General features: G+C 45.5%; 1 protein-coding gene across 1 annotated transcript in view; it reads left to right on the top strand.

Moving 5' to 3' along the window:
* BARX2 (BARX homeobox 2) overlaps positions 1-10030 on the top strand; it is an 80537-nt gene extending 70507 nt beyond the window's left edge. The window contains exons 3-4 of the mRNA XM_005699630.3: positions 484-568; positions 9062-10030. Coding sequence (XP_005699687.2) covers positions 484-568; positions 9062-9328 — 352 coding nt within the window. The 3' untranslated portion in view covers positions 9329-10030. The remainder of the gene's footprint in view (positions 1-483; positions 569-9061) is intronic.

Genomic DNA, 11283 nt, shown 5'->3' on the forward strand with positions numbered 1-11283 from the left:
GAAGCAGTGGAGTTAGGGAGGCAGAAATAACTCATAAGCAGAGACCAGTGAGAACTCAGAGCCCCCTGGGTGAGAGTTGACCTGTGCAGAGGAAGCAACCTTCAAGGGAGTGTGTAGAGATAGCAGGGGTCAGGGGTAGGGGTGGCGGGAGGCTTACTGCCCGGAAAGATGGGGCTTTACCTTTCTTCCCCAGTTTGGATTTGGGTTCAGAGCCTTCATTTTATACAGGATCAGAGTAAAGAGTCTGTCGGGTCAGGGAGAGGACTTTGCAGTGAAGGTTCAGAAATTCCTTTCAGGTTCCATGTAGACAGTTCTTAGGCTTGGGCATCTATCTTTTAGCTTCACAGTTTCCTCCATAGGATTCTGGGAAGGAAAGCAGAGTGAACTGGTTTAATGGAGAGGTCCACGTGTTGGTAACAGGCGCCCACCTCTGCTGCCCCTTCCCCTCTTCCTCATCCTCCCCCTGTCTCTCGTGCCTTCCAGGTTGGACTTGGCCCAGTCTCTGGGACTCACTCAACTGCAGGTGAAGACCTGGTACCAGAACCGCAGGATGAAATGGAAAAAAATGGTAAGAGAGTAAGTCCTAACCACGGGCCCATCATGATGGGAAGAATTCTCACTACAGGGCTGGCAAGAAGGCAGGAAGGACCCTTTGGTGGACTGAGCTCCAGAGATTGGAAGGCCTTTTACGATGCTGGCTGGGAGGGAGGCCGTTTGAAGAAAAGGATAAGCAGTTCTTTCTGACCCGGATTTCCTGACCAGACAGATATTCTTTTCACAGTTTCATTGGAAATAACAGAAAAAGAAAGCCTCCAGACTTGTCAGTTGCTGCTTTTAACCCTACCTGCTAGCCTTTTCAAAGAACTTCCTTCCCACTCCCACCAATAGCTAAGAATAGAAGTCAGTCCTCTGTGTTTCTAGAGGACATGTAGGGTGCACCTGCTCTTGTAGCTGTGTGTCTTCTGACACAGGGATTCTCGACTCCAGTGGGCATCAGAGGAGCCTGGGTGGCAGGTATGAATGCAGAACTCAAGGCCCTTCCTAAGATTCTGCTTTGCTGGCCCAAGGCAGGGAGTGTTAACTAGCATCCAGGTTCCTCCAATGCATATGGTATAGTGACTCTGGTTTCTCAAATACCACTCTAGTGCCTAACAGATGACTTGTTTCCTATTTGGTTTTTAAATGAACTTATATAGCAATAGAAGGTGAAAATGTGGAAGCAGTGACAGATTTTATTTTCTTGGGCTCAAAAATCACTGTGGACAGTGGCTGTAGCCATGAAATTAAAAGATGCTGGCTCCTTGGAAGGAAAGCTATGAAAAACCTAGACAGCATATTAAAAAGCAGAGATAACACTTTGCTGATAAAGGTCCATATAGTCAAAGCTATGGTTTTTTCAGTAGTCATGTACGGATATAAGAGCTGGACCATAAATAAGGCAGAGCACCGAAGAACTGATGCTTTAGAATTGTGATGCTGGAGAAGACTCTTGAGAGTCCCTTGGACTGCAAGGGGATCAAACCAGTCAGCCCTAAAGGAAATCAGTCTTGAATATTCACTGGAATGACTGATGCTGACGCTGAATCTCTAATACTTTGGCCACCTGATGTGAAGAGCCAGCTCTTTGGAAAAAACCCTGATGCTGGGAAAGACTGAGGGCAAATGGAGAAAGGGCAGCTGAAGAAGACATAGTTACATAGCATCACTGACTCAATGGATATGAATTTGATCAAACTCTGGGAGATGCTGAAGGAATGGGAAGCCTGGCATGCTGTAATCCATGGGGTTGCACAAAGTTGGACACAACTTAGTGACTGAACAACAACAAATTAGTGTAAACAGCTCTTTTAAAAAAAAATCTCTACGTTTTAAGGAATTCATTTCATAATGGTTTAGCTCTCTCTTTCTTTCTTTCTTTTTTTTTCTCTCTTTTTCTTATTCAAAAAAAAGCAACAGTTAAATCCAGATTTCCAAAGCAGTTGTCTCACTTCCAGTTTTGAAAACTCCAAGGGTTAAAGTCAAAGCCCAGAGCAAACAGGAGAGTTGGTAAGACAGTGGGAAGAAACCTCTGACGCAGGCCTCTCCATGTTCTCGCTGGGTCTCTGGGCCCCTCTCCTGTCCTGTGGACTGAGCATCTCAGGCCTGCCTGCACAATGTCCTAATTGCTAAGCCATCTGGTCACAAGGCTTGGTGTCTTAGGGGCTGGAGTATGAATTTTCTACAATGACGAAATAACTAAGACCCCCTTCCCTGCACCAACCGCCTAGTTTTCAGAAACAAAAAAAGTTAATAGGCACTTTTTGATAATGGGTAATAGATTTTGAGTTTTCTCCATTTTGTGATTTTATCCAATATATGTGTTTTTTTTCTCTGAAAACTTTGGTCCTTGCTATTGCCTGCTAACAGGCTTCCAGATGACGCTAGTAGTTAAGAACCAGCCTGCCAGTGCAGGAGACATAAGAGATGTAGGTTTGATCCCAGGGTCAGGAAGATTCCCTGGAGGAAGAAATGGCAACCAAGTCCAGTATTCTTGCCTGGAAAATTCCATGGACAGAGGAGCCTGGTGGGCTACGGTCCATGGGGTTGCAAAGAGTCAGACACAACTGAGCACACACAAGCAAGAGTCCAGAGGAGAAGTGAAATATTGGGACAGCTTGCAGGGAGAAGTTGAAATGGAAGGATAAATAAGAATCAATTAAACATGTTGTTGCTCCCCAGCTTCTAGAATGCTCAGACACTCATGGAGCCTTTTAGGGGACTGATCTCTAAGGGAACCAGATCTGGGACCTGGAAACACTGGGCTGTGTTTCCAGGCGTGCCTCTCCCTGGTTGGCTTTGGGCAAGTCTCTTCACTGCTTTCTGTACAAGTTCTACCACCCACTTCCTTCCCCGTCCCATCGTCATCATCAAAATTGATGTCTCCTGAGTGGCAGAGGCATTGTTTGAATTGGTTATCAGCGATCTTTTCGTGAGTCAGACGATGGAGGCACTGACAGCCCGCCGGCTCTGCCAGCACCGCCCAGTGCCCATGGGGAACACGTGTGCCCCTGCCACTGACGTCAGCTGTTTTCTACTGGCCTCTGCACTGCTGGCACAGCCGCAGGCCGCGTGTCGATGGTTATCAATGTCGTAGAAAACAAAATGGAAGTAACTGCACAGATTTAAATCTCCGAGCAGTCCACAAGCCAACCGAATGCAGGCCCCTTCCGGAAATTAGAGTCCACTTCATTTCACCTTATGAGCAGTTACTTTTCACCAGGCAGTAGAGATGTGGCTATAAGACACCACTTGTTGTTGTTGTTCAGTGGCTAAGTTGTGTCCTACTATTTGCGACCCTGTGGACTGCAGCATACCAGGCTTCCCTGTCCTTCACTATCTCCCATAGTTTGCTCAAATTCATGCCCATTATGTTGGTGATACCATTAAACCATATCATCCTCTGTTGCCCCCTTCCCCTTCTCCTCCTACCCTCAATCTTTTCCAGCATCAAGGTCTTTTCCAATGATTAACATACCAGGCCATCATTAAAGAAAATTCAAAAAAGGTACTCAGTCAGTGGGGGTAGCTGACCTGTAAGTCGCTCATTGTGCAGAATGATCAGGGCAACAGTGGGAGGAAATAAAAGGTTCAGCATCAGTAGGAGAAGGGAGGGCTTCCTGGAAGAGGTGCCATCTAAGTTGGGTTTAGTGGATGAATAGACACCTGCAAGATGAAGTTGAAAGGGTGTCACAGGCTGAAGGAAGGAACAGAAGTATGCGGGGGCGCTGCAAAGACCTCAGAACAGCTGGAGTGAAGAGGAGAGCAAGGTGGCTCAGGTGTGGGTCACGTTCTAACTCTCTCAAAACAGCAAGGCATTGTTGAGATCCTGATTGCTTCATAGTTTCCCCTGGTAAAACTTTCAAGGCTGTCTCTTCAGGGACTGGGGACAAAAGAATAATTGAGTAATAAAGATGTCTCAAGGCAAGTAATCTCATTGGAACTGGAAAAAGATTAGCATTCGCTCTTCGGAGTTACTTGCATGCTGCCAGAACTGAGATAGCATCTCTGACTAGTTTTTACCGGTCAGCATGTAGAACCTGTGGCGGGTTGGGTAAATGTGGTCTCCCACATTTGGTGGGATGTGCACCCTCCCTTCCGTGTCTGCTTGGCTTGGGTTCCAGTAGGGCCCAGCGGGCTTCGTAGCGGGCCAGAAGTACCTCATCATTCAGGGGTACTTTTCATCTCCAAAGTAGGGTTCTGTCCTGTTCGAGAGGGTCCAGATGGATGGTACCTTCCTCTCCCAGTCACAGAACTGGGTGGGCCACATACCACCCACAGCAGTCATCTTATGCACCAAAAGTCTCCAGCTGGTCAACAATTCTGTGAAACTGCTACCGGTTTCTACCTATGTAATCATGGGCAAGCACCTGTTTCCTCATCAGTAAATGCCTGATGTCCACCTTACAGGGATGCAGATGAGGTCAGTGAGGTAATCTGAGCCAATCCCTGTAGGACTCAGAACAGCGTCTGCCCCATAGAATACAATCAGGAAGTGTTAGCTGCTGTTTGTCTCAGTGTGGTTTTTTTTTTGTTTTGTTTGTTTGTTTGTTTTAAATTCTTTACCCATCCACAAAATTCATGTCTCCAGAAAATCTAAACTTTTGGAGGCCAGGAGAGATAACCTGAAAATGAATTCTGCAAGTTTCCAGGATGCTGGTTAAGACAGTCAGGTGTTTTTCTGCATCCTCCCCACCTGCAGGCCTTCCCCAGTTAGTTAGTGCTTTAACATTCAGGCTTGAGTTGAGTGGAACATCCCATCTTCGGCCAGAAAATCTGCTAAACAGTGAGCTGGGGAAACATCTGTGCTGGAGATGGTGAACATCTCAGCTTCAGAGAAATAGCATCAGTTACATGGCTCTCCAGAGTCCCTGGTGGCTCCATGGTGAAGAATTTACCTGCCAGTGCAGGAGATGCAGGTTCAATCCCTGGTTCAGGAAGATCCCCTGGAGAAGGAAATGGCAACCCACACCAGTATTCTTGCCTGGGAAATCCCATGGACAGAGGAGCCTGGTGGGCTACAATCCATGGGGTTGCAAAGAGTCAGACATGACTGTAGCAGCTAGACAACAACATGGCTCTCATCATTCCCATAGAGCAGCAGGTAGAGAAGGGAACAAAAAGGCCGTGGGATAATGAGTCCGTGGCCTAGGATCTGCTGGGTGATTAGGAGGTCGGTAAGATAAATGTGGTAGAAATATCAGTTGAATCCTTCCCTTGTACATTACGTGCAATGAAATACCAATAAGAGTGTTAGATTCAGGCAATTGAGGTTTTGTATTCAAATCCCAGCTCTGCCTTGGGTTGCTTTTCCACCATGACAAACCACTTCGGCCTGAAAAGTGAGGGAGGTAGAAAGTTTCTCTCTGTGCTGACAGCCGGGCCCTCCCATCAATGTGCCCATCCCCCGCCCACCTATGCAAGGTCGAGAAGGAAGGTCCTGACATCCCCAGCAGGAGGGCACAGGAGAATCTAGTTTTAGAGTTTGGAGGAAGGCTGCCAGCAGGCCAGGTTAATAAAAGTAGGTGGTGTGCTGGGTGTTTTTCCCAGAGGCATGCAAAAAGTAGATGGTGTGCTGGGTGTTTTTCCCAGAGGCATGCGAAAAGTAGATGGTGTGCTGGGTGTTTTTCCCAGAGGCATGTGACCTCACATGCAATGGGTTGCCTGGCCTCTCTGGACGAAGGAAAGTAAATTGGCTCCAGAGATGCCTAGGGAGGAGGGGTCCTGAGAGAAGGGCCGCAGAGTGCATGCGAGTGTGTAGTCCTAGCGTGGGGTGGTTGCGAGATAATTGCATGTCTCAGGTGTGCTGGGAGGCAGGGGCCAGAGGTCAGGTGCAGAAAGCAGCCAAGAGTGTAGTTATGTCCTAATTATTGCTTGTGCTGGAATGTTTTATTCCATTTAGAAAATGGTCTGATTGTTTTGATTTTTTTTTTTCATGCTGTAGGAAAACAGCCAGGTGGGGTCTAGCCAAGCTGTGTGGGTGGTGTTCCCTAATTGCTGGGCTGGACTTTCTTTTGCCAATTAGGTGGCTTCCTTAGACCTGCTCTTTTATAACTTGATTACTACATGGGGCAACTCGATTTTGTATAACCTCTTTCATACTGAGTGGAGCTGCTTTCAACATGTCAATTTCATCTTGGCACATTTGGGTGCTTTCAACAGCCTGTGCTCACATTGAAACCAAAATCAGATACTGACATATGAAAAGGAATATAGAGACTGCTTTTCCCCAGAGGTTGATTCTGTCAGCATCTCTATCTTGTTAGAAGTCCCCTGAATATCTCTGTGTTAGCTGTTTGGGTTGAAAGTACAGTGGCTGAGTAGATGCCCAGCTAAATGGAGGTGTTTAGTGCAAATATATGGTTTTCCTTATACCATAAGCAAAAGTTAACTCAAAAGGAATTATAAACCTAACTGTAAACATTAAAACTATGAAACTCCTATGGGTGATTCATGATGAGATTTGACAGAAAACAACAAAATTCTATAAAGCAATTATCCTTCAATAAAAAATAAATTAAAATAAAAGTTATGAAACTCAGAGGGAGGGGACATACATATACCTGTTGCTGATTTATGCTGATATATGGCAGAAACAACACAATATTTTAAAGCAATTTTCCTCCAATTAAATTTAAATATTAAAAAAGAAAAAAAGAACTATGAAATCCTTAGAAGAAAACATTTTCTTTTAGAGTAAATGCTTGTGACCCTAGGTTAGGCAAAACCTTTTTAGATAAGACACCAAAAGCACAAGCAGTAGCAACAAAATTGGACTTCATGAAAATTAAAAACTTTTGTTCTGTTGAAGGACATCATCAACAAGGTGAAAAGGTGGGATTTCCCTTCTTAATTTGCCAGGGGTTAAGAATCTGCCATGCAATGTAGGGGATATGGGTTCAATCCTTGATCAGGGAACTAATATCCCACATGCCAAGCAGCAAGGAAGCCAATAAATAAACATTTTTACAAAGGATGTGAAAAGGCAACACAGAACAGAATATATTTGTCAATCTTCTATCTGATAAGGGGCTTTCATCCAACGTATTAGTATTAATAGAGAACTCATAACTCAGTAATTAAAAAGGACAACCACATTTTTAAATGGGCAAAGGATTTGAATAGACGCTTCTGCAAGGTAGATATACAACTGGCCCATAAGCACATGAAAAGATGCTCAACTTCAATAATTATCAGGAATGTACAACTCAAAACCACAATGAAAAAAACTTCACAACAGCTAGGATGGCTGGAATGAAAAAGACAGGTAATAACAAGTATTGGGACTTTGCTCTGGTCCAGTGGTCAAGATTTAACCTTCCAATGAAAGGAGTACAGGTTTGATCCCTGGCTGGGGAACTAAGATCCTACATGCTTTGAGGCCAAAACAAAACAAAACATAAAACAGAAGCAACATTGTAACAAATTCAATAAAGGCTCTAAAAATGGTCCCCATCAAAACAGCCCTTAAAAAAAATGAGTTTTGCAGCAGATGTGAAGCACTGGGGCCCTCACATACTGCTGATTGGAATATAACAAAGCTTCTGCTTTAAGAGAACAGTCTGGAAATTCCTCAGTCTTGGACTTCCCCTGTGGCTCAGACGCTAAAGAATCTGCCAGCAATGCGGGAGATCCAGGTTCTATCCCTGGGTCGGGAAGATCCCCTGGAGAAGGTAATGGCAACCCACTCCAGTATTCTTGCCTGGAGAATCCCAAGGACAGAGGAGCTGCTGGGCTACAGTCCATAGGGTTGCAAAGAGTTGGACACAACTAAAGTGACTTACCACGCATGCACGCATCGCTGTTTTACAGAATAGGAAACTGAGGCCCAGAGTCTTCAAAGGACTCTCCCAAAAGCAAAGTAGACAAGGGGCACAGTTGGTGTTTAGTTATTTTACTTTCAAAACAAGAACACACCCTCTCCTATGCATTACTGCTTCGTCAAACAACATAAAACCATATGTTTCGTATTTCCTTTTCTGATTACAGAAATACTTATACATGACCATTGTTGAAAAATTTAAAAATAAATAAAAAAAGAAAAAGAATTGAAATTATCCTTGATCTTGAGACTACAAGCAGGGTAGTGTGTAGTTGTCTAGCCACCAAATTAAATTATGCTGGTTTAGAACCGATTTTCACAAAAATATGTTAATATTTCTCATGTTGTTATATGTTCTATATAATGATTATAATGATTATAATGATTGTTAAGTTTTCTCTCTGTCATATACTATAATTATGTACTCAATTATATGGTGAAAACTTTAGAGTATTTTTTTTTGCTGTTGTTGCCAATTTTGTAATGAACATTTTTGCACATCAATCATTGTCCCAATCTTTGATGACTTCCTTAGGCTAAATTGTTAGAAGTAGAATTTCTGTGTCAAACATTATGCACATTTTTTTTAAGACTTTTGATTTGCATCCTCAGATTGTCTTTTGAAAAAGCTGTACCAATTACACTTTTACACAGGCATATGAGTGTTTATTTTCCTGTTTGTGACAAACACTGTTTTTTTTCTTTTAACTTATCCACTTGCTGTCACACTCATATTTTAATTTTCATTTATTTCCCAATTTTTGAAGTTGGATTTTTAATGTATTTATGATCATTGTATTTAATAGAAATCATATTGACTAAAAGTGCATCGAACCTTTCATGAATGAAGCTGTCTTTGTAGACTGCAGGTGACTCATGGAGAATATTTTTTGCCAAACTTTGCAACTTCACTGCCGGGAAGGAATGGTTTAGAGCAGGGGTTCCCAACCTCTGTGATCTAATGCCTGATGATCTGAAGTGGAGCTGATGCAATGAAAAAAATAAGAATAAAGTGCACAATAAGATGTAATGTGCCTTTATCATCCTGAAACCATCCCCTCCCCAGTCTGTGGAAAAACCATCTTCCACGAAACCAATCCCTGGTGCAAAAATGTTGGGGATCGCTGGTTCAGAGGTGAGGGAATGGGAAAGTGGAGGGAAGAAGTTATTTCTTAGATTTGATCTCATTTGTCTCCCACGTAGGTTCTTAAAGGTGGACAGGAAGCACCCACAAAACCCAAAGGTCGTCCCAAAAAGAACTCCATCCCTACATCAGAAGAGATCGAAGCTGAAGAGAAGCTGAACAGTCAGGTTCAGAGCCAGGAGCTCCGGGAGCCCTCCCAGGGCCTGGAGGGGCTCTGTGATACGCAGGAACCAAAGGCATGCGTTGTCCCCGTGGAGGTGGCCGAGTCCCCAGGCCAGGCCCAGGAGTTGCCAGTAACCTCTCCAGAACCCCCACCGTCAAGCTAAAATAAAACTCTTGGTGGGGGGAAGGGGGAGACTGGGAAGAAGGGAAAGAGAGAGGGCAGGGAGACCAGGGAGAAGAAAGCTGCTGAGAGCCCGTGACCTGGGGGAGAAGACCACAGCCGGCTCCCTCCCTCCTGCCCATGGCTCTCAGCTCCAGCTTTTGAGGAAGACTTGCTAGCCTTGGCCTGCTCTTCCTGAAAAGCTACCTAAGCCACACAAGCCCTTGACTAAGGGACACAGTGCCTTGGAACTGCCGGCCTCAGTTGGGGTGACGCCGTGGAGCTGTCCAGGTCTAAGCTCCCCCGGCATGATGGGGGACACTCCGACCAGCCTTGGAGCAGCTAGCCATCAAAGCAGAGAGAGATGGAGGAGTGGGCTGCATGCCCAGGTTCCTTGCTGACTCAGCACTTATTTCTGTAGTTTTAAAAGAGAATTTAATGTTTTTGATTGTTGTTTTTTTTGGGGGGGAGGGGTGGTCGGTGAGGGTGGGCAAGTAAGAGCTGGGGGAAGGGAGTTTTGAGTTAATAGAATAAAGTTTGTTTGAAGACATGTGTGCCTTTGTACCCATTATAAGGTAGTCAGGTGACCCAGGAACTGATAAACCTTGTTTTTCTCGCTTGATTCAGTTGCCATCCCTGAAGCTGCAATGCAGATATGTTAAGATAACTTTTATTTTTTAATTAAATATAAATCTTTCAAAAAGGATGGGATGTGTTGTTTCTTCCGGGGAGTATATTTAGATCTTCTTGAATACATCCTATGGAAAGAGAGTGGTGCTAGTGGTAAGGAACCCGCCTGCCAATGCAGGAGACGCAAGAGACTCGGGTTCGACCCCAGGTCTGGGAAGATCCCACATGCCATGGGACCACTAAGCCTGTGTGCCCGTGTGCTGAGCCTGAGCTCCCTAGAGCCAGTGCTCCATAACAAGAGAAGCCACTGGAGTGACAAGCCCCTGCACCACGACTAGAGAAAGCCCACACACAGCAACAGAGACTCAGCACAGCCAAAGGTAAAATTAAGAAAAAAAAAAAAAACCCAAAACTCGTAAGCCTGTGAGCTTGTAGTAAACAGCTCCTTCGACAGAACTAAGTATCGTGACTGCCACTTCAACTTTGCTAAGGCCGTGCCTTCCCTTGGCCGTTGAGATCAACAAAGAGAAAGCAGTCTCTCTCTCTTAACACGGAGGTAAGGACTTGGCCTCTGCGAACCAGTTCATGCAGCCCACACCCAGCTGTTGGCCACTGCCTCTCTCAGCTGAGCCCACCCCACCCCACCCAGGGCTTTAGGATCTGCCCACCAGGTGGTGTCACCATGGCCAAAATAAGCAGGTGAGTCCTGCCAGCTGGGTCTCCCTTCTGTCCTGTTCTCCTGCCCCAGGAAGGCCCGCATTAGGATGCAGCTTTCTTAGGCTGGTTTTCGGCCTCTGGTCTGGGCTCTCACGGTGTCCTTCTCCGAGGTGTCCGACAGTGGCCACCACGCCTCAGGGAGAGGTGTGTGCACAACTGGGTTTCCGCCAGCCGGGCTCTGGGCACTGTTTCTGACTTCCAGCCCTGGGTTCTTGGCCCGTCGTCTTTGGTATTGTTTCTTGGCCCTATGTAAGAGACAGGATCATCAATACAATGGTCCCTGTATTGGGAAGTTCCTCTGGAGGAAGAAATGGCAACCCGCTCTGGTATTCTTGCCTGGAGAATCCCATAGACAGAGCACCCTGGTAGGCTACAGTCCATGGGATCACAAAGAGTCGGACACAACTGAAGCCATTTACCACAGCACAGCACAGCCCTTGGTTGGAGGGGTGAGTGGAGAGTCTCAAGAGCTTGGGGTATCTTGCCTCCTGTTTTTGAAGCCCTGAGCTCCATGTCACCTCCACTGACCAGCCTTGAGCTTGTTCTCCAGACTCAGCTCTGTGGAGTTCAGCCCTGTGGCTCAGAGGTGGGTCTGGGCTAGGCCTTTCCAAA

This window comes from Capra hircus, chromosome 29, assembly GCF_001704415.2.
Source record: "Capra hircus breed San Clemente chromosome 29, ASM170441v1, whole genome shotgun sequence".
In the NCBI taxonomy this organism is placed as follows: domain Eukaryota; kingdom Metazoa; phylum Chordata; class Mammalia; order Artiodactyla; family Bovidae; genus Capra; species Capra hircus.